Below are 24,516 nucleotides of genomic sequence, written 5' to 3'. Positions count from 1 at the left end.
ACACCTTTATATAAGGAATTTGAGGGGCTATGGCATGTGATGTATAAAGTCAACATTGAAGAAGGTCTTGTTCAAGTCACAGAAACTCTATATAATAGCTCAACGAGTACAGTACTACTGGATAACCAAATAGGTACTTACTGCAGTATGTCAAGGATGTCCCCTATCACCGGTACAGTTTAATATGTTCTTGGAGAACATCATGCATGAAAACTCTCCATGACCATCACACTTACATTTTCATTGATGGAAGGCCAATCTGCAATCTATGCTATGCAGACAACATAGATCTTTGCAGACAACATAGATCTTTGCAGACAACATAGATCTTTGCAGACAACATAGCAGACACTAACAAAAAACTGCAAGACCTTAACAAGAGACTGAAAAGAGCAAAGTTATGATCTATGGCAGCGGCAAAGTAGAGATCTACATAAACAGGGTGCAGCTGGAAGAAGTAAGCAGCTTCAAGCAAAGTAAGCTGGTCTTCTTTGGCCATGTGGCATGACACATTGACAAAGACTATCCTTCAAGGTAATCGAGGGCCACGGTGGCCAGAGAAAGAACTGGCTTACAAACATCAAAGACTGAACTGGTCGTCTTGTGAAGAACCTGCTCCTATCACCTAAAATAGGCAATAGTGTCAGATGCCACATCCCCATGCTTCCACAAACGACAGGTACTGGTTAAGGGACGACCAACTGGCTGGCTGTTAAACAATAAAAAAGAAATCGTACCCCCTCCGTACAACCCTCCCCACCAAAAAATGACAACATGCACTCAAAAGGGAAAGCTGACTCTTACTTTTCATGAGAACTGCATCAAAAAATAACAGACTCCATATGCTTCTCATATGTATATATAATATAGCCACAAATGTAAGCACCTCTGGCTATTCTTTTGGCACTTGCTGGTTCCACCATTGCATAACGACTGACTTACAATTAGTGATTATGAACAAATGCTTTTTCTCCTCACCTTCTGAGTGGCATCTGCTTCTATAGGTAATGCATCCCCCTCATCAAACTGCTGGAAAGAAAATGCAAAATTATGTAAATGCCATACAACATCTTTCGACCTAAATTTTAAATTTAAACTGTGCATCAATTTTTATGGCTTTAAGAATAAAAATATGAAAACCATCTTTAGGAGTTCCTAAATGACTTAATACAAACAAATCAAAGTAATGGAAAATCATCGTTATATTTATGTAAATAACCACAAAGATGGTGTATAATGATATTTCCTATTACTAGAGGAAGAAAAACATGTCAAGACCAAACCTGATGTTGTGCAATGAAGGAAAAAAAGTTACAAAACTGATTTATTTACAAAATAAAATCTTTATAATTTGATATGGTTTATGTGTATTTAACTTATTTTTTATGAATACTAATGACATTAATGTGCATTAATTTTAGACTGTGTATAAGAGGAAACTTCTTCTGTAGGTTCTGACACAGTGAGCTATCATCATATAAATGGCACTTACCTGTCCAAAAGATTAAAAATACAAAACAAATAAGAGTCATGCCAAAAAAACTTATAAAACATATAATAATCATATTTTCCTTGATAATACTTCAGGAAAGACAGTGCCAAAAGATTATTATTTGTAATTTAAGTCATCTAAAAGTATGTGAAGAAATAAAACAATAAGGAATAGCCATGTTGAAAAAAAATTTCATTTTTTACATATTTTATTTGGATATAAATGCCTTGTAACCTTCCCTAGTATTTTCGTTATAATAGTATATTCAAACAAAGTTAAACAACTAAAATCAGAGACATCCTTACACCCCATCTGAGCAATAACAGACAGCTATCATACTGTGAATTGCAAAATGGAATACATAACACTATGTACAACAGCATTCCACTGCACATTCTATATCTCTGTAACTCCTACCTACAACACAGCATTTGTGGCTAAAACTACAAGAAACACCAAACACATCTAACATGCTGACTATAACTGCTTCAAAAGTGATTACAGTATAGTTATCAAGCAATAAAACTGTTATTCAAAATTTGTAAATTAAAAAAAGCCAAATATTTTATTCACAAGGCAGTGCAAATATGTATGTCATAAACAAGGTATTTGTTGAAATATTCATAAACAGAGGCAAAAAGATCCTTCTGCACACAGTGAGCTTAAAGGGATACTCAAGGCTTGTGATAAGGCTCTGGCGACGCTCAAACGTTTCAAAAATATATTTAGTTACAATTACAGAGCACGAGAGCAACCCAGGAGAAATAAATGATTTGTTTCTCACTTAATTACCACTTATTAGCACTATTTCGGCTACCGATGTTTATAAAAATCGGAAAAATCCAGAGAAATCGACCCTTGTGTCCTTCCGCCGAGTAACCACGATAGCTTCCCGAGATGATCAAGCAGACAAGTCTTCTTGTGATGTCAGAGTCTTCTTGTGACATCAGTCTCTGACAGGAAGTGTCTGTATCTGTATCATTGCGAAGTTTTGACGTAGTCTGTTTATTCGCATGACGCACTCTGTGTAAGGCTTGTAAGACTCTGTCTTTCGGAAACTGATGAAAAGAAAATTTGGAATCTTTTTTTCATCTTTTCGTGGCAATTGGGTGCAGCACATTCTCGAGGCATGGTTCTCATTATGGAAACCACATGTCATAGGGTCACGTGACGGAGAATGAGACTTCGTGGAGGCAAAAAAAGAGTCCCGTGTAATTTCTCTTATTAAACACAACATTCTACTAAAAACCTTCAACGTTTTCCACATGAACACACATATAAATAGACAAGATTCAAATTTATCCTACTCTTTACGCGATTCTTTTGCCTTTAGAATCCCTTTAAGACCTGTTTGCTAATCAGGAAAAATAGTACTGGTGCCATGACGTGAATATCTTAAGTAGTACTTGAATAAAATGGAAAAAAGCGGCTAGTTGTGAATATAATTTCCTAGTATAGAAAGGCACACAAACACACGCTCACACACAATCTTTTACACACCTGCAGATCAGAGAATGCAGGTCCTCCAAAAGTGGACTGCAGTAACAGTAAAGGAAAACATAAAGGAAAATATAAGCATGAAAACATGGAATATAAAATATGAAGTGTTCTAAGATTTTCATGCAGTTTCAATTCAAAAAAAGGCATCTCAGCTTTCCAGGCATGCAAACAGTGCTGAGGGGAAACTTGCTACAGCACATAATCATATGTGCATCTTATATGAGAAGACTGTATCATTAGAAGACCCCTTTAGCGCACAGATGATGAGGATCTCCAAATTTACAATGACAAAAGGGGGGTGGGTGGGAGCAAGAAAGTTTATTTTAAGCACCAACTGTTACAGAAAGGATTTTGTATTGTATGGTAACAGATATATTTTTATGTTAAACTTTATTATTTAATAAATACAATCTTGCCTCCCTCTGCAAGCAGTTTTGCATATACATGTACATTGTTTAGATCTAAAATCTTCCTGATCTCAAAGGGTGACTCCCTATAAAAGCAGTTTTGCATATAGGTTACTTGGCTTGGAAAGTTTCCTTACCTAAATGAGGTAAACCTTTGCTTGCACAAGATATTTCAGGAAATACTCATTTTTAATAAAGTCAGGTCTAATTTATAACTTTTACCTGGTTGCTAAATCTGTTACTATTCAATTTTTTAAACAGGTGGATGCTCTGTTCCTTGCAAATAAAGCTCTAAAAAAAGGCAAATAACAGCATTAAAAATTAAATATAGAGCAGCCATGATGTGTAAAAATGCCCCTCCAACACATGACCGTCTTCAAATAAATGTCTCTATTTTTTTTTTTTTTTTTTAATGTCTCTGATTTTCTGTATGACAGCAACACCTGGTCAGAAAAGACTGTACTAGTGAACATACTGATCAAGTTTCTGTGACAAGAACAGATACTCCACAGTATAAGCTTGTGACAGTTTGAAAAAAAAAAAAATGAGAACACAGAAAAAAGAATCAAACCTGGATAATATATCATTCAGCATATCACTAGAAGCATTTTAGAATTCTTTAAGAAGCATTGCATCAGACAAGTGCAATAAAATGGTCACAGATGAGACATTCCACATGTTTTATTTCCCATGGCTGATGACTGTAGTGTTGAAGACAAAGATATATAACAATCTATATTTCTTCAATATTGTATATCTTACTATTCTTGAACATTATATGTTTTAAAAGCAAACAATCCAAATTACATAAGAAAAGAAAAAATCCTGTAAGTGGTAGGAAAGGGTGAGGAGTGTGTGTGCTGGGGGGTTAGGAAATGAAGGGCTCATACCTGAATCTCAATTATTCTTGTCGTGTGTACCTGGACAACAAATTCTCCAGAACTGAAAGGTTCTCTTCGTGTAATTACAAATACTATGGTAATATATTCAACATTTAACCCTCCAGATGATTAGCCTTTCAGTCGCTTACCTTCAAATAAACTATTTCTTTCAAAAGTACGTCAGACAGCTCTACACTGCTTTTTGAAAATCTTCACATAAATGTCAAATATAGAATCAACTAAACATGGAGCCTAAAATGTTTAATATTGTACAGGCAGTATTTGAACCGGAGCTTAATCAAGCTGATGGAAAGTTTTGAAGGGAAATGCTCACATTTGTACTCTGGGTTTTTTTTCTGGCAACTGGGGAGGGTAAGTGTTGGAGGGAAAGAGTGAGGAAGAAAGGTAAGGCATGATTATTGAGAATATGTAGATTCTCAGGAGAATTTTGTGTCTTCTTTCAAGGAAGCTCTCCTTGACTGCCTTGTCCAGGCTCTTCTCCTCTGTTGCATTTCCTAGCTGCTTCTTACAGATCCTTATTTTATATTTGAACATTATGGTTAATTCTAGCTAGTGTCCTTTGTAAGGGAGGGAAAGGATGGGATACAGAAGGGGATATGTTTAGTGACTGTGATTATGTACCACAAACATTACAGTGGGATGTGTTTAGTGATCATGATTATGTACCATCAATATTAAAGTGGGTTTGTGTCATACTAAAATATATTTTGTCTTAACACTTCATCAGGATATTGTTCATGATATCCTATCAAGGCAAAAACACCATAAAACAGGGTTGCATACTGGGCATACTACAAGATGTGCAGATTAAAAAAAAAATCCTGCTTCTGACATTCATGCATACCACAAACAGTAGCCAGCAGTCAACTCTTTTAACTGACTGATGTTACTGTATTACAGTCCAGCATTTCCAAAAATAACACAATAAATATTTTGTAAGGAAAGTGCAAGGCACAATGAATGTTTTCACTCAAACTTTACGGTAAACAAACAGACTGATAACGTATGTTAAACATTCATGCTGGCACTAAATGTGAATCTATGTGGACTGAATATTGCAAAGCTAAACACATACATAAAATTATAATACTACCAATGCATGCTGGCACTAAACATGAACCTCTGTGGGCAGAATGTTACGATATGCCTTAATCAGCAGCACACAAAAGAATAGAACGAACACACTAAATCCATGAAAATCATCAAAATATTGAGTTCTAAAAACAGCTTAAATCTAAATAGCAAATGATCGATGTTCTTAATACCTGCAAGTGAAGCTTTCAAATAGTATAGCAGTGCTTTGACGATAAGCATTACCGTAAGTGTCAAAGGCACATATTTTCTAAAAGGACACAAACCTCATTGTATAAGTAAAATGGTCACCCATACTTCACTTTTCTTTTTTAGAAGACTTTTAAATGCTAAAATGCAAATATGTCTATGTTATGTGAATAAATTGCAAGTTGCAAACTGAGTAACAAAGTAATGCAAACAGTAAATAATTAAATGCAACATAATCTCTTCAAAACACAAAAAGTATGAAAACTTTTATAAACTTAAAGATGTGAATACTTATTTAATATTTAACCCTTTGCATTATAACAAAAAAACAATGGATGATGCACAGTTGTAAAGAATTATTTTCTAATTAAATTATTTCTATTCTATTCAAAAAAAATGTGGTAAGAAAACTAGATTTGTTTCTGAAGCTCAAACAGTAAAGGGGAAAACCCCACTATGGATAAGGGGTGAATGTCAAAATGGATAGTAAGTTTGGCTATGTAATGACAATATGACTAAATGCAGGCCAAAACCTGGGTAGGCTAATATCCAAACTGTTAAAATAAGTCTTAGTGCTCTTACCCTGTATCGGCTTGGTCTCAGGTGCCTGAACCATCCAAAGCTTAATCGGCCCACAAAAATTATAATGCTGATGAAGAGAGCCACCGAAGAAAATATGAATACAGGGTCCATGCCCTCTGTAAACACAAATGTATCATCATCATAATCAAGTATTAATATTGATTAAATAGATGACTGTCTACACAAATTTCATCATGATGTGATATTTGTCTATATTTATGCCAAGGCATGCTCCTGTGTCATGTGCTTGAAGGTCTGTGTGTGTGTGTGGCAGAGAGAGAGGAAGAGATGATGCTTTTATGTGTCAATTTTAATACTTTCTTAACAAAGTCTTTTATATCTCCTTGATTTTATATCATCTTTCATGCCAGTGGCATGGGAACCAGGGGACAAACCCTAAAAAAAGATACTGAGGAAGCAAGAATGTAAGCATCATTCACTGTCAGCATGGAATTAAACCCCCAAGACCCAATGCCACTGCATGCTCCTTCATTTCCACAAATTCTGATAAGCTGATAAATGAACTGGGTCATCAAATTAACAAAATGTAACATTTTCCTGCTACTTTTACTTTTTTAAAATAGGTTTACTGCACTATACAGAAAAAAAGGTAAAACACACAAATATACAAAAACAAAACAGAACAGACCAACTTAAGAAATATATCAACAAAAGCATATACAAAGACAGCACAACTTCAACACCACCACCTAATCAATGAGATTTTACAGTTCTTTTTGCATATGGTGTGCAATATTTCCTACCTGCCCGCAAACCTGTGAAGAATGTAACAGAAATCTGCAGCATTATAACTGACCACAGTACAAAAGTCACGGCCGAGTTGTGGATGTGCCGATTGATGTTAGAGGAGTTGTAGGCAAAGAAAATGTTGTAACGATCCACAAGGTGTTTCAATGCCAGATACACTAGGCCTGTTGCAAAAGTATATCTTAAGTGTTCATGTATTAATACATAGGACAGCAATATAAAAGTATCTGAACAATAATTACTAGAACATTAACACACCCACCCTTCAAAAGTAACTAAACTTGGACCAAATGACTTTCCATGTACATCTTAAGTATGTAAGCAAATGAAAAATACATCAGATTATCAAATATATCAAGAGATAAACAGCTTCAAAGATATAAGCTAAAAAGACCAGTTACAAAAATGGAACGCAGAATTTAATAAATAATAATAAAGAATTTACATAGTGCATTTCCATACTGAACAGAAGGCTCAATGAGCTTAACTATGACCAAGTTAAAAGCCTGAATCCAGCATTCTATAGCCAAATTTTTACCTATAAGACAGACTGCACTTACCAAAGGGAGTAACTAATGGGCATGGGATGCTGTAACTAATAATGATAGCAAAAATACACAGCATCCACGCATACTGCATGCCATACTGGAAATCCCACAGGACAGCCTGCCATAATACAAAAGACATTTTTCAGGTATGAATAACATTTTTGGACACACTAGGATGAAGTAAGACAATGTTTTTTCCCTCTGTTATGTGTTGAGGTGTAGCAAGAATGAGGTAGTTGGAGAGACAGAAATTCCCATATTTAATCAGAATGACCATATACTATACATACAATATAATAGAATCCGCAAGGTGTAAAGTAGTGCACACCTGTGTAAGTAAAGAGAGAACATATAGCAGCAATGTTGTTACAGAAGGGAGATGGTCAAAAAACATTCAGGTAGAACATTTCATTTGATAGGCTAACATGCCAACAGCCTTGCAAGAGGAGTGAAGTGTAACAAAAACACAGGCATAAACTGTGGATGCTAAATACATACTAAGTCTCTGATGAGGTAGGTAAAATATTATTAGGACTCATTGGGTCATAAGGTAGGTGAATGTTAGGATATACTAGTTCAAGAGAAAGATAGGTGAAGTATTGATAGGACACACTAAGTCATGAGAAAGGTACATGAAATGTTAGAACACACTAGATCAAGAGAGAGGTAAATGAAATGTCAGGACACACTAAATCATTAGAAATATTGTTATGACATGCTAGCTTCATTATGCTGTTGTAGCCATCATCAGTGATGACCAATCAAACAGTATTTTGGAGATGAATGCAGTAAATGGTAGTATGTGCACTGGAGCAATATGACTAAAGTACACACCTAGGAAAAAACATCTTAGACTAGCCACTGTTTATTGACAAGCCTGGTCATAAAACCAAAAATTGCAGTTGTGTATCAAGACTCAGTGACATTCCATATAGGCCTAAATGTTATACTGATAAATAATGTTTTTATACATTGTGTATATATTGAAAGCACTCAGTAATATAAATGTTTTGAGCACCTTAATATCTTGAGAGCCAATTTTAAAAAGGGAAACTTAGGGTGGAGCTCTTTATGTCGATGCTATGGTAATGTTATGTTTTCCCTGAAGATGACAGGTCTAGTGACACTATGAAGTTCCTAAAGTCAAATGGGTCTGAACAAACCAAAATAGCCAGAATGGGGCTTAATGGAGAGTATCTAACTAAGATACAAGGAACCTACTTCAGGAACATGTGGGGATAGATTAAGCACCACTCATGTGCTGCTAGAGTGTAATGAAAACAAATTAGAAAGGGAAGAACTAAAACACTTCTTAGACAAATACAGACTGGCACTAAACCTTAACAGCTGCCTCAACCCTCCAAAAGAACTGTGGCACAATACACTTTCATCAGTAGCATCAGTAGCAACAAGCCACCCAAACTCTAGACTAATATAAGATAGATAACTGGATTTAAAAAAAGAGAGAGCGATACCCGCAGAAAGGAGACACCAAACCTTCTACAACCAAGACTAAAAAGAAAAAACTAAAACCATACATCCCCCTGGAAGAACAGACAGGCACAGTTAGCAAGTAGCAGCAAAGGAAAAAGAAAAAGAGAGGCCACCAGCACAGTAAACCACTACAACAGACTTGGCAAACCTAATCACCAACAGAAAAAGAGAGCACAAACAAAGTAGAGAATACATGTGGCTGCACAAGACAGTGACCCCACCCCCACCCCCACACCAAATGGCGCATTGTTTGACAAGACACTTGGAGTTCTTTAACAGATTACATATGGCATATTAACTGCATAATTCTGACCACAGGTGGCTCAACAGGCACTGACCAAGGGTTGTAGTACTATTGTTCTATAACTATATGATGGCTAGACTGATTAATTTATATTGGAAATAAACAACTATTTCTTTTACCTTACGCACTGCTGCCTTTTCAGCGTTTGAGCGAGCAATCAAGAGCCTAATTCCATACATGAAGAGCTCTGAAAATCGCAGAAGTTCCAGTGCTGTGCCAATAAATGCAGCAGTGATGACATAGTTTACAAAGAAAGAGCCATTGCTTGGCATGAAGATGCACCTGAGGATTGTAGCAGATATATATCAATAAAATATTGGTAAGCATGACTGTAAAGGTTGGTTTCTCTGTTGCGCAATGGATACTTAATCTGACCAGCATTCGACCGCACTAATTATAATACTCAACTACTTCATTACAACACACACACATGCATTCACACCATCAACAAGGTATATATATGTAAAAGAAAATATAATTAAGCAAAAGAAAACATAACTCATATATATAAATGACAATAATATCAGCACCGTGGCTAGCTATTGATACTCAGCTACTTAGCTTTTTGGCGATAGTCTTTCACTCTTGACAACACACTGAAGTTCCACAGGAACTGAATAGCCATATTCCACAGTTCGCACTTATCATCCACAGTCCGTGTATATAATTCACAGTTCACATGTATCATGCACAGTTCGCATATATCATTCCAGTTCATACGTGTATATATATAAAATCCACTGTCCTTTAGGAAGCTATACTCCCACCAACTTGACCTACACAAGTTTGCTTCTCACAACTTAATATCTCCTCGAGACGGACCTCTGCTTGCCAGCATGCAGATTCGGAAAGTGATGTGTTTCTATCTGTACCAGGCTGAGTTGCCTCTTCCTGCATGTGAGGTGTCTCTGGTCACTCTTTGATCTCAGACCAATTCAGGGAAGTTAGCTGATACTCAAACTCTTCCACCCCGATGCCATTTTTTCAGGCCAGCATGTCCCGTGTCACTGGTCAGATTTATGGGCCCTGCCTTGACCATCCTTTCAGGTCATTAACAGGAGTGGTGGTAACTTGACCAGTGCACTTTACGTGGTCTAAACTCTAACCAAACATAACTAAAAGTAGAAAATGTTTTCTACAGTGACCAAGGAGCTTTTCAAATACGCTCTGCTAAACATCTCAGTTTCAACAAATCTGCATGTCCAATATGCTGACTCATGAACAATGCATAACCTGTGGTTGCCACAAGAAAGATGAATAACTTTTTTTTAAGGTGCCCATATCTCACAAAGAACAAACTGCTGATGTCATGAGATGTATTTTTAACTATAATGCTTTTCTATGTGTAGATGCTTTTGACACTTGTGCTGCAAAACTAAAGTTCATATTATTACTGCCATATATTTTGATCCAACTGATAAATTCTTAAACTATTTGGCTTCATAATTTTCTGAATTAAAAAAAAACAAACTTACTGCCATTGCAACTTCTTCTGGTCCTCAATCACAGCCCATTCAAAGAAAGCATGGGCACTGAAATGAAAAGCAGGATATGATAACTTTCAGAACATGGAACAACTTATTTAAACAAATAAAGCACGAATATTAAAAAGGCAGGAAGGGTGGTTGGCAGTGGGCTGAATGACAAAGAGACAATGTATGACAAGATCCTATCCACAAACTGACTGCAATCTCAGCCAATGACTCTCATCCAGTCCGACAGGAATTTTACACAGGACAATTTAGAATTTCTGCAGCTAGAACCACATGCTATCTGCAATAATTTATCTGTTTTAATTGACTCCTGGATAGGATATACACTTAAATGCAGATGCCCTCACTTTCTGGAGTGTCTACATGTATATTTTAGAACTGATGTTATACAGTTTTCCTCTTTTGAATGGTTATAAGAATCTGTACAGATTTTTAATAATTGTAAGAGAGACTGTTAGTGCCAGCATAAATGTACTGGATGTAATCACCGTGTTAATGTTTTATGTAAAGTGATGTTCTCATTTTACCATTGGCAGATCTAACAATTTCCTGAAAAGGATTAATAAAGATATTTTGTATTTGTAGAGTACAACAATAAATTTTAAGAATCTACTTCCATCTAAAAGTATTAAGTATCAAAGGTAAAACAAGATGCTTCAGCAGCTTTAATAAGTTAATACACTACAGCATTCATTTAAATAAGTTGTAGATTCAAATCCCGGCTACCAACACTTTTCTCTACAAAGTTATGTGTGCGGGGGGACCGCATATGTGCATTTAAATGTGCGCGAGTGGTGTGTTTTACGTGCTTGTCGGATTGATATCACTTGTAAAACGCTTTGAGCCTACATGGGAAGAGCTCTCTATATATAAAAACACTATTATTATTATTTTTGTATTAGGCCTGTCAGATGTCAAGTTTTATTCTGTCTAAATAATCAGAGTGTGCATCCGTATGTGTGTGTGTGTGTTTTTTAAGAGTTGAAAAAAAATGATGGGCAAAAAGATCTCACATTACAAAATGTGCTATGAATAATTAAAACATTATTTATCAGCTTAACCAAATGGGGTTATGTGCTGAAATCTTGCATAATTATGACAACAAACCTAGTAAGCCCAAGTGATGGGAGAATAAGCACCATCAGAAGCAGGAAGACAAAAGTCTTGCGCATAATAGCATGATGTTCAGATGTCCTGTATCAAAATAGTGCAAACCCACAAAAAGGTAAGATATTTTTAATTAAAAAACCCTTGAAAAGAAACAAGATTTCTACAGCATTTGCATCATTTTCATACACAATACCAGTACAATTTTTTGGTCTATCACTGCATTTGTAGCTCTTGCCCAAAACATGAACAGCAATAACAATACAGTAACATAAAACATTAAAAATAATACCATGGGCTTATAAAGAAAAATGCCAAGTGAAATGATTTGTTAAAGTCTAATTTCATTATCTTGAAAGTCTGCATTTCTCGTGCTAAAGTAGCAGTTTTTCAGAACCACGAGAAATGCAGACTGTCAGTGTCCAAATAATTCAAACTATCACACATTCTCACTGATTGGTGTTGACTGTAGGCAATGTTGTGAATGATGTACCAATGTGACATAGTAGACTGTTATCAGCGCTCATTGATTGCAGGTGTGAATCGTAGCAGATAATTACGAATGGGTTTTGGAGGCTGAAATTTACAGGTTAGTTTTATATCGCCTATATCTACCGATATCTGCAAAAAAGGCAAACCATTCAGGTTAGTCTTTAAAAGAAAAGTGCATGACTTACTTTGTCCAATGGCCCATGTACTGGTCAGAATAGTAAACTAAGTTTGGAAGAAGGGCAGAGAAAGTCCAAAGAAGCAGGGTAGGCAAAAACTGCACCAGCAGAGGGCTCTGCAAACACATAAGGGGCAATATTTAGAAAGCAAAACATATTTGTTTGAATAATGTATGATCACCAGCAGAGAGTGCATAAACTTGAAAATGAAACATACTCAGACCATGTTTCAGAAAAATGTAGCAATGATGCATATGTACATGTTATGACACATAGCACCACCACTCTCACCATCACACCTTAAAATGTGTAATAGTTTCAAAACTGAATTTTTGAATGCAAGCATGGAGGAGGATATTTGACAATTTCTTTGTTTGATGTAGACATGTAGACAAAGCAACTGTGGATATGACTTAAGGAATCAGTTTTTGTACAGTTACCTTCCTTGGAACTGTTTTGAGAGTTGTTTCCCGGTAGTTTTGAATTTTCTAGTAGGTAGGAGTAGCTAAAATCTAAAATCGACAATACTGAAACTGTTTTAAGTCTTTTCTAAAAGATCAATGAAAAAAAATTAAGCAAATATCTGTAGTAATTTCTAAGTTATGGGGTACCATCATGAAGACATTTTTAAAATTATTATAGTGAAACTGCTATATATATCTTTTTATGGGAACATTTTTTATAGTTTGGCTGTGTTTAAATATTGATCTTACAATGTTTAGCACAGAGACCATTAAGTGATGTGGAAAAGTAAATATAAATTTATTTCTAAATGAATTTACTTCAAATTTGGAGGAATAGTGAATAATTGCATTATCTTTAACTTGAAATAAATATGTGCCACAAATGGAGATAGGCATAGTCAAGTAAAGTCCAGGATAGGTTTCCACAACCCTTCCTGGTTTGGTACAAGAAACAGGATGAGTAGAAGACTGGCAGATCCTGGTGTTCTACCTCCTTATTAGGCTTTTTCAGAGCACCACCACCTTGTCCCTATCTGCAGGCAGTAGGGTCCAGACTGGTGAGCAAGTGCAGGGAGGTATGTTGGTATAGGTAAAACATTCTAGATGGTCTTATAGACCCAGGGATCTGCAGATCATAATCTCTCCTACTGGATTAAACAAGCATTCAGGCTCACATTCACCAGTCCAAGCCCTTGATCTCAGAGAGGTTGCTAGGCGCTCCTGGGAAACACTAAGCACCACAGCTGATATAGCAACTGTTGTGCGTGCTCTACTTGTTTGGAGTCCAGGGCTGGGGAACTGACCAGTCCATTGTTGCTCTGTTAAGAGTTATTCTTAAACACACCATTGCCTGGTAGGCATGAAAATACTACCATCTTTATACATACACTCAGATTGTAGAGGGCAGAACATAAGGTAAACACTAATATGCTGACAGACAAAATTTGATGAAAGGGTACTATGCAAGCTGACTGCTTTTATTGAGATCATCCTTAGTGTCTTCCTCCACCCTCATCTATTTGTCATACATCGACTCAAAATCAGAACATAACTAGTTCAAAACTAATGCATTTGAGCCTGTAGCTACTGGAACGTGCCACACATGTTTCTTTGATATCTAAGGTACATCTTTGACCTCTAAGGCAAATTGACAAGTCTGATATGGAGGGAAGGAAGCCTAGGACTGCGTGTAAGCAACAGGGATCAATGGTCTCTGAAGAATAAGAATGTACACTGTAAACTGGTCAAATGTTTTAAGTGCACTTCAACTATTCAGTCTTTCAGGCAGACACACTAGTCTCTCATCCAGCAGTGGTGATGTAAAAACCTGCTTCATCATGCTGGCAAAGAACAAAGCATTTCTGGCAGTCTAGCCTTGTTAAACAGGATGAGGTGTCATTTGCCAGTACGGTTTTTACCTTACCACCTATTTCCATCTGTGCTCAGACTAGGAGTGGCAAACATCGCACAGTGAGTGCAAACAAAATGGCCAGGATTGAAGTCAACAAGCAAGAAGCTGGTAGAAGGCAGGCTAAACCACAGGCATGAAAGGTTCCTTCTTGTCACCACAAAACCACTGTACAGTCAACTCTGGCCAGTTGGGAATGGATAGCTAGAATTTGGTACCTAGTAGGGTGAACACCACATAATCATATCATCTGGTACAGTATGAAGAAAAGAAACAAACAAAAAGAGTCTTTTTACATGTAGGTGTTCTTCCACAGGCTTTTTAATGTCTATGTTAAGAAGGTCAAGACTGTGAAGAATCATGATTGGTGTAGTCAAGAAGAATAGTAGAACCAGCAGGAATCCATTAATACAGAAAGCTTTTGTCCACCACTTCCACTCAGGTACTGACAAATTCTCCCTGAGACAAATGGGAAAAAAGTAAGTAACTTTATCAAAACTGTAAATGTGTTTCACTAATGCAGCACTTGTAAGATATTATCAGCTGTCCAATTTTGAACATCAATAAAATGTGTAGTATATGAATTCAGAAAGATCACTACAAATTTATAGTTTCAGTTTATGTATATGTGCCTATGCTGATGGCTAAAAATCATCTTAAGAAAAGATACCATAATTTGAACATATATTTATTTTATGCTGCAGAACATTCTAAATAAGTTCAACCTTCTTGAAAACAGCCAGTTGAAAAGTCATGTAACACTTATGAAAACATGACAGTTTACCAATATATGCTCTCAGGAGGGGGTGCAAAGTGCACCTGCCAGTCCTGAACATGCAGCTCCATATACACGCTGGACATCTGAGGATTGTGTGTACCTTTGCAATTTGCACGAAAATCTGCCCTCACTCTGTAAGAAGTATTCATATTTCATTCAAAAAATTTCTGAAATGTAAGTTCTACAATTAAAGATATGTAAAGTTGTGACAAAAAATCTTGCAGATAAGGTGTGCTATTTTTAATCTCTTATTTTTGGAGAACTGTGACTGAAGACATACTCTTGATTACTAATGCGAGCCTGCTATTATTAATGCTTATATGGTATCAAAAGTTGACTCCCTGACAGTAAGCGTTTATGGGTCACTCAACTGGTCAGATGAGCAATGGTCTCAGCTATAAAAGCAAAAAAAAAATCTATTGTTTTTTTAAAAAACCCACAACCAATCCAGCTAAACAGTAGGGATGGACAAGAAGGCATTGACATCATGTCATCTACTAAGTCTCAAAAGCTGAGAGTTTACACTCAACGTTTAAAGTTTCTACAACTGTCTCACAAAGCAGCTTCTCTAATTTACACGCCTAAATATATATATACACATATCATACCTCTGAGCCTGCATTTCAGACTCAAAAGTAACAAAGGCAATTCCAATCGCAGTCTTATGAGCAATTTCTCTTTCTTCATCACAAGCACGCTGTAGTTCTGCCTCCTCATCCATGTAGAAGTTAATGGCATCCACCTTTCCACCATAAACAAACACTTCAACTATAACTATTCGCTAGAAATGGCATTGTCACACAGAAGATGACTGACTGAGGAAATGATAATAAAAAGCAAAAAAAAAAAAAAGAAAGAAGAGGGGAAAAAAACCTTAATCTGTTCCTTAAAAGATCCCATCAAACTGAAATATCTGGAATGAGATTAAATGGAGCTTGCTATATAACATACAAAAAATCTTTGATATGCAGAATCCCAAGCCCTGCTAAAGTGTATCCTCAAAAGTCAACAAAGAGACAAGCTTAAAAATATCTTGAGCAAAGCAATCAATGTACTCCCACATGGTCTTGTCTCAAACCATCCCTCAGTAGGTCAAATAGTCTTGTAAAATGAAAGTCTATCGAAATGATGACATTTTTTAGAAAGTAAAAATTATACAGAACATAAGCAGGATGGTCAACCTAGAATTTCAGTAAAGTACAAACTGACTGCAATGAAATATAACAGATTAAACTAATAAATAAAAGAAGAAAGGATAACAAATATTTAATAAAGATAAAACTTTATAGGCTGACATGATTTGAACAAGAAATTAAGCTCAAGTTACTTTCAATAATAAAGAATAATAATAGTTCATGATAAAAATCCATTGTTAGGCTATTTAATAGTTTTTTAAAACACTCGTTGGTTGATGTAGATTTAAACTTAACACGGACACTGCAAGCTTTGAAGAGTTAAAAGGTGGCTGCATAAAACCAGTACATGCTGTCCATTTCCTTCCCCCTCTGATTGCATAGAGATGTACTAGTTTTATGTGGCCTGCCTGGTACAAACAAAACAGGTGTTGCCAAGAGTTAGACTGCACTAGCATCATCAGGGAAACTCAAATCTGGACCTTTTTCTGTGCCAGAACTGTCCATGGGTATCTTGCAAATGAAACAGTCTTTAAAACAGATCTGGAGAATTATCTTGTAATAAACTACCCAACTCATTTTAAAGTAATCTTGCATTCAAGGGAAAACTTTAAAATTCAAACAAGCATCAAAATCAAAAACCAAAATAAAAAAGAAAATAAACAGTATAGTTGAAAGAAACAAAACAAACAAAAAAAGGGCATAAACAAATATACATTAAGAGATTTTTTCCTAAAAGCACTTTTTAAAAAAGGTAGGAAATATACACACTAAAAACAGCACAATCTAACCAAAAGAGAAAAAGGCAGCATATGCGAAATAAAATCAACAGCTCAGAGAAAGGGTAGGGCCTCTCTATCATAGGCCTGCCTCCACTGGGGCCTTTAAATATCCAGCATCAAAGACACCAGACAACAAAATACATTATGTGCTACAGCAGATCAGCAACAACATAGCTATGGAAGCCACAAAAAAATCAGACTACATCATAAATCCACAAAGATCCTTTCACCACAACCAATCTTAAGGTGAAGGCATTTTCCCTTACAAAAATGGATAGCAACCAAGAATGTAAAGAAAGAAAACACCAACCTTAAAAAAATAACATCAATAATAAATGTTTCTTTTTGTTCAGCAGTGCTTTTAGGCCCTTGGTCACCCAAGGTTTGTTGTTAGGATAAACATACACTGCTTTGATGGACTGGTGCAATCAACACTATTTTACTCCTCACTTTTACTCCTAACTGTGTGTTAAATGTCTGTATGGGTATGTGAGCAAAGACAAATTTCTGCCCTGGGTCTCCTGGGCAGACAATAAAGTCTGTTTTGATTTTGATTTTTTGATTAATTCCATGAAATTTGCACATACCTTTGACATTCAATCATCCAAAAATAAATTTTCTTCAAGATGGCAAATAGTGGGACATTATCCTCATTTTGTTGTTTCTTGGAAATCAGTCTTGAAACACAGTAAGCTACTAGAATTTCAGAGGTTACTCTTTCTGGAACTCCTAAAAACATGTGGTCAAAGTAACAATAGAAATACCAAGATCTGATACACATACTTTGTACTTTAAAACATAAGACAAATGGTAACATAAAAACCCTTCCTACCTCTTTGCATCCACAACAGGGGCTGCAGCAAAAGCGACCACAGGTGTACGGATAAATAACTGGTCGTTTACCAGTTTTGTGCAACTGCATTTCTGAATAAATCCTAGCTTCTCTGGCAGCCTTTCTGTGTTCAGCATTACAAGAAAAGAAACACTGAATCAGAAGCAGAAATTTAAGGATGCAATATCTAAATGGGGCTCAAACAAGCACTTTCATTATACTTAGCTTCAAAATTAGAAATGTACATGCTAGTGTTATCTTATTATACTCATCAATTATCCCTTGACTGGAACCAGCCAACGAGCATTCAGGCTGGTTCATCAGTACAGGTCATCATGGGGAACAAATGGCTAGATGCCGTGGTTGTTAAGTCTTGCCAATTAGGCATGTCTTGGGTGGTGGGGAGCAAACCCTGAATGGAATGTCTAGTCCATTCTTTTATGTTTCCTTCTTTGTCCACCTTGGTATTGACCCCTCCCCCATCCTTCCAAGGCCCTCTTAAGGATTGTCTTAAACAGAATGTCATGCCAAAGTCACATGGCCAAATGAATGCTTGTGTTCTTTTCAAATCAACAAAGTCCATGTCTCACATCTGTACAGCAGAACTGGAATGAATTGTACCATCTGTACTTGCTAGTAAACCAAATGGTGTTGCTATGGGTCACCTGTCGTTTCAACCCAAACCACACTGCTCCAATCATAGCTACCATATAGTCTCAACAGCGAAAGTTGAATCCGTCCAGGCCCAAAGACCTCGACTGACAGGAGTAGATATTAATTTCAAATATCAACAGAGCCATGTGTTTTTCAAACAAGTTCAGCCGCCATCTTACTAAAAGAAAATGGCTTGGCAATACACATTCAAAAAACAAATCACATAATGGGGCATAACTCAATTTTCTTTTAAATCATTTTTTTAAAAAGCCTTCGTCATTATTTTTTAGTATGGAGGTTCCTATTAAATGAATCTGCAGCTGTCCAAGCATCTTTATATTGGCATTTGAGTTGCACAGACTTGACTACTGTAACTCTCTGTTCAAAAATCTTCTTGGCCACCTGCTTGACAAACTCCACAGAGCTCAGTATTTGGAATGGCATACCTCCATCTCTCCGCACAATGGAGTCGGTACATGCCTTCTGATCTGGACTTGAAACATTTTGGAAACACCTACTTGTTCATCTGATTGTCCCTTCTCCCCACCACTCATATCTCTGCATTCTTTCATGTTCTTGTAATGCCAACCAGTGCATGTTTCTATAAGTATGTTATGCTTGTGTGTACTCAATTGTGACTTCTTCATCACACGGCCTCTTTCCCAACTGCCTCTGATCTCTTGTGATGTGCAATGAACTTGTCTTCATGTGGGGGAACTGTGCTATACAAATTCTATTATTGCTATTATGGTCACTTAAAATCTCACAGTGGAGGATAAGCAATTTTCTTTTTTAAAAAAGCATTTGTCATCATTAATCTTTGGTTTATAGGTTCTTATTACATGCATATGCAGACATTCAGGTGTTATTCCTCAGATATTTATTTAGCCTGGGCCAACTTTCGGTTTGGGATGATGTTGTTTTACATAGAACATATGTTCATGGTAAAGTCAATTTGTCTCAGGCAGGAGGGGAGATATGGATTTTGGTTTAAATGACCAGCCATCTGTTTAGTGTCAATTCTTCACCAGCACACATCAGTAGACTAGCTCTGCTTCATTAACAATCTCTTGCAAGAGTCATGTATCTATAAAAACAAAATTATTGTGACCAACTGTTTGTGCTTTATTGCAACTTTTTGCAGAAATCACTTTCAAAAATATAAAAAGTGCATTTTAAGAGTGTCATCAGGTACCGCTGATCCTTCCTCTTTAAGTAATCTGGTAATCTTATCAAATCAGAGAAGAGATTATATTTAATAATAATAATAAATACAAAATTTGTAAAGCGCATACTCACACTCTTAAGGATTATGCTCTTAGCGCTTAATAACAAGAACGAAACATGGACAGCATACAAGAGACAGGAAAACAAACATATAATATACCAGCTATAAAAGAATAAACAACTATACTAAACTAAGAATAAAATTAAATTAAATATAGAAAACACAAAGAGGAACCAAATAACAAGAATATGTTCATGAAAATGCTTTAATGGTACAAGTTAATATTGACTCCAAGTTCTCCTTTCTTTTGCTTCTAAAGCTTCTAGTTCTGTCGTTAGTATGAACCGAGCCAAGTTTTCAATCTTATTATTTCTTCTGTAGATAGAAGGAAACAACTATCAAGAAAGAAATATAGCAGCAATAATGATGCTTACTTCTGCTTGTCCAAGGACACAAGTTCAGTGATGTTGTAAGCAAACTGAATGTCACACACTGTCATTTCTGGGTATGCTTCTCTGTTGGCACATGCAACAGAAAATATGATTTGAAATCTTTTACATGTGATGAAGAGCAATGTTATTCAAAAACAAACACAAAACTTACACAGATGAATCTTTACCTCACCTTTATAAAAGAACACAAAAACCAAGATACCATCATCAATTTCAATATTTCTTCTCTAGGGAGAGAAATCATCATTGCAAATCTGATGTTTCAGTTATTATTGATAATTAATCAATTTTACAGGCATCTTGCATTAGGCTAATTTTTATTACAATATGTTTTCCCTAGCATCAAACATCTTCTATATATTGGCAAATTCCTGTCACTTCTAGCTTTCACAGTAAGAACCAAATGTTTTTTCAAGTTCTTCAAGTTTTTTTTTTGCTGGTTGTTGTCTATACCAATCTGTAATATTGTTATACAAATTTCACTACTAAGTAAATTACCTAAAGTGCAGCTGAATGTTTTCAGCAAAACACTTGTTGTGTGGTATGTTGGAAATCATAAGGGTACGAGACACCTGAAAATAAAAGTTACAAAGTGCATTTCCTCTATTTAAGTTGTAAGCAAGTCACAATAAACTACTGCTTTATGTAGAATGTGTACTGTAGAATGAAAAAACTTCTAGCATGTATATACTGTTCAGGTACATTACAGCAAATAAAAGTGGTGACTGCAGTGTCTGAGAACATTAATTAGTCTATGCATACCTGAGTAGCATACAACTAAATCAAAATCACTGTCACAATGCAGCATTTTTACTAGGTTGGGAAGAATGTTAAAGTATTCCTTACTGTAAAATCTGCTCGTTAAAACAGTCCATCAAGATATTTCCTCATTACCTGCTCATCCTCTTCAACATCCAGGTTGGTATGGAAATGACGAAGAATGATGATAAGAATGATAAAGTACAGTACAGCCAAAGTTGCATGTACCCATAGCAGTGGAGAACTAAAGACATAAAAGGTTAACTGGACATAAAGTAAACATGAAACTTACATTTTTGATATATAAAGTTAAAATACTTTTAAAAAAGTTCTCTCTCACATTCTAGAAACTAAGTAGTGTGGATGCTGATTTCCTAATTCACAGGGAAAAATCTAGATATTAAATGAAACAAAAGCTGCCATTACAATGACTGTTGTTGCTTTATGTTGCTTCATCTACCAGATCTAAAACAGCTCCAATATGTTTTGGAGTTATATATTCCTTTATGCACTGTTAAACTCACCCCATCACATCTACCGGCTGCAAATCCAGTACAGGCATTAAGTTACTGACTTGTCTTTAGTTATGTTTCTATAAAGAACATAAAGTATTCCTCTAAAACTGAGAGTAACCTCACAGGGAGTAGGCGCTATTATATGCAAAAATTAAGTGAATGTTGGGTCTAGAATTTTAAAACACATATGCCACATAATCTTTAAAATAAATCTGAGAATTTTAAAAAAGGCCACTATAAAGAAATCCACAACAGTCCTTTCTTGAATTCGAAGGTAAAATCAGAAAAAAATAACAAGTAAAGGAGGGCTAATACTCATTTTCAATTTAATGTAACTCACTCTGAGTCCAGATTGCCAATAGTAGTATGGCCAAATTCAGTAGCATTGCCAACTGAAACAGTCAATTATAAAATGTTTTGCAGTGCAAATTATCAGATAAATATTCATCTTTATTTTGTACACATCTCAAACATTACCATAAATATTTCAATTAAATTATACTCCCAATATCTATGCAGAACATATATCACACCTCCGTTTTGAAATATGCTCAAACTGTTTTAAGATTAATACAATCCATCATGAAATACACTGCTTTCACACCACGTAAAAAAAGGGCGAAATATTTCAGTCACTCACGTAGATTTCCCTGGAAATTGACAGGAAGGACCACACCTACTGAGATGACAGTAATGACAGTTACATAAACCAAAAGATGGCGCTGAAATGACAAGTACTGCACTGCATCACGTCCACACTTGTGAAAGATATCTGTATCCCTGAGAGTAAAATAAAATACAGCACAGTTTAACATAACCAGCAAAAAAAAAACATACACACATATACACACCAAACCTCCCCAAAAGAAATGATCTGCTGCTTCTTTTGCATCTATAGATTGGCTTATTTAAAAAAATAACAACAAACTATAGAATTACAAGCTTCAAGAAAAACCAGAATTGTACTCACTTCAGCATGACAAAAGCCACTATCCACCTGAACACTCCCTGGTGAAGAAAGCATAAACAAAATTTCTTTATGCATTACATCAAAATTGATTTAATCTTTATTACCTACATCCTTACTCTGGATCTCTTACAATTAATTTTTTAGCAGACACCACTAAAATAAAGTAAAATGTAGTGCATGTAATGGGTTTGCTCAATGTAACTGAAAAAGAAAAAATCTCCAGTCTTTCTCTATTACAAATACCACACTCTCTGCTCTTTTACAATTAACTTCTAAACAGATAACACTAAAAATAACAATAGTAGAATTCTTTGCATGATGGGTTTGCATTCAACTGACATGAAATCACCTCAGTTTTTGCCTAGTAAATGCATATCTTAGTTAAAACACAGCTCTTCTACTTTACGGTAAGCAGAAAAATGTGCTTCATAAAAACCTTGTCCTGTAAATTGACTGTTGTGTCGACTGATTCCTGAGATCCAAGTGATCTTTTATCGTGGTCTCCGTAGAAAAGAGAGGTCCATCTGAAACCAACACATCTTCACTAAACTCCACATTGATATAAGTACATGAGCCAAATATTATTTCCAGATTGATAAAAATATTTACTCTAGTTAAAACATGTGCCTTAGGAATTCAAGAACTCAAAGATTTGCTTGAAATAAAATCCCTAAGGGAATTATTTCAAACATGAATTAAGACTGAAAGATCAGCAAATGAAAAATATCACGGTTTTCAAGTTTGTGGCCTAAATCTGTTTAGCATAAGTTATAAATGTATACAAAAATATTAATTGAAGACAAACTCTTACATCTTGTTACAAGACAAAGATTTTCTTCGATAGTTTATATAAGTACTCAAAAACTTAACTCTCTAACAAATTAATATGCAACCTAGTATACCCTTCCTTATAAAATCTTCATAATCCAATAACTAAAGCATGATGCAACTTTCATCTCCACATGCATCTAGCATTAGAAGAAGCAAAAGTCATAACTGTTTCATATCAATCCCATACAACAATCTGTCTCCAATCCACCTAAACTATTCAGCTTCAACTCTTTCTACAGTATTGTTTTAAAGACAGCAGTTGCAACATGAACAATATTTCAAATTTAGTATCCTATAAACCTTTTTAATGTTTTCACTTACATGAAAATAAAGGAATATCGAGCATCAAATTAAGCCATTGTTCAGAGATTATTTCTCATAATAAATTGTTAGGAAAAGGATTGTGTTGAGTCAACCTTTACACCATAATGTAACCAATCTTTCACACAGAAGTTTCAGTTTATAAAGCAGCTCATGTTATGGCCATTACTTTTATGGGGGGGCTAAAAGTATGTGTTGATATTATATAAATAAAAACTTCCTAGAGTCAACAGAATTCTTACTGGGTGAAAAAATGGTCATACCCAGTTTCATTTACTTTAGTGCACTGTTTTTGTTATTAGCAAACGTTTTTCAACATGCCATTCAATGAGAATGGGAGAATGGATGAAGAGCAAGTCTGGTGGGAAAATGAAAGATATACTAGATATTTTTAAATTATATCTTGCTTACTTGCCTTAGAATGTTAATGTATTATCATCTAGACTGATATTAACAGCAGTCAGTCATAGACAAATAGGTATAAATGGTTATTAAGGTTAATAATAGTAATGTGAACTTACAACACGCAGCATCACGACCAAGATAGATCGCACTCTCTGCGCAGACCAATAATGATAAATGATAACAGCCAGTGGACAGTGAGATACGTATAGGTACACTGAACAACATGAAGATGAAGTACAAGAGTAGAAGGTAAACATTTTATATGGATGAAGGTAGTGTGAGATGGAGTCATTACATGATGGTTAGGATGACAGACATTGCAAGGGAGTTGAGAATAGTAATTCAAGGATATTACTTTGTGAACAGATATGTTGGAATGTAGCCTTGGATTCAGCGTGGTGAATATGATGTGGAAGAGAGTTCCACTCCTTAGCAACA

General features: G+C 35.6%; 1 protein-coding gene across 13 annotated transcripts in view; it reads right to left on the bottom strand.

Moving 5' to 3' along the window:
- LOC112570879 (CSC1-like protein 2) overlaps positions 1 to 24,516 on the bottom strand; it is a 41,299-nt gene that overhangs the window by 3,497 nt on the left and 13,286 nt on the right. For 6 of the 13 annotated variants that reach the window (XM_025249570.1, XM_025249572.1, XM_025249566.1 and 3 more), the window contains 21 exons: positions 22,958 to 23,045; positions 22,522 to 22,559; positions 22,192 to 22,331; positions 21,892 to 21,943; positions 21,172 to 21,280; positions 20,776 to 20,849; positions 20,260 to 20,340; positions 17,944 to 18,067; positions 15,805 to 15,938; positions 15,203 to 15,328; positions 14,715 to 14,877; positions 12,556 to 12,662; positions 11,879 to 11,965; positions 10,754 to 10,810; positions 9,398 to 9,560; positions 7,493 to 7,598; positions 6,929 to 7,096; positions 6,165 to 6,280; positions 4,290 to 4,319; positions 2,993 to 3,028; positions 979 to 1,029 (listed from right to left, as the gene is read on the bottom strand). In XM_025249570.1, coding sequence (XP_025105355.1) covers positions 979 to 1,029; positions 2,993 to 3,028; positions 4,290 to 4,319; positions 6,165 to 6,280; positions 6,929 to 7,096; positions 7,493 to 7,598; positions 9,398 to 9,560; positions 10,754 to 10,810; positions 11,879 to 11,965; positions 12,556 to 12,662; positions 14,715 to 14,877; positions 15,203 to 15,328; positions 15,805 to 15,938; positions 17,944 to 18,067; positions 20,260 to 20,340; positions 20,776 to 20,849; positions 21,172 to 21,280; positions 21,892 to 21,943; positions 22,192 to 22,331; positions 22,522 to 22,559; positions 22,958 to 23,045 — 2,050 coding nt within the window. The remainder of the gene's footprint in view (positions 1 to 978; positions 1,030 to 2,992; positions 3,029 to 4,289; positions 4,320 to 6,164; positions 6,281 to 6,928; positions 7,097 to 7,492; positions 7,599 to 9,397; positions 9,561 to 10,753; positions 10,811 to 11,878; positions 11,966 to 12,555; positions 12,663 to 14,714; positions 14,878 to 15,202; positions 15,329 to 15,804; positions 15,939 to 17,943; positions 18,068 to 20,259; positions 20,341 to 20,775; positions 20,850 to 21,171; positions 21,281 to 21,891; positions 21,944 to 22,191; positions 22,332 to 22,521; positions 22,560 to 22,957; positions 23,046 to 24,516) is intronic. The other 7 variants (XM_025249571.1, XM_025249576.1, XM_025249577.1 and 4 more) reach the window with 7 other exon arrangements.

Source organism: Pomacea canaliculata, linkage group LG8 (genome assembly GCF_003073045.1).
Source record: "Pomacea canaliculata isolate SZHN2017 linkage group LG8, ASM307304v1, whole genome shotgun sequence".
In the NCBI taxonomy this organism is placed as follows: domain Eukaryota; kingdom Metazoa; phylum Mollusca; class Gastropoda; order Architaenioglossa; family Ampullariidae; genus Pomacea; species Pomacea canaliculata.
The sequence above is the reverse complement of the archived record's forward strand: the minus strand, read 5'-3'. Positions and strand labels throughout refer to the sequence as shown.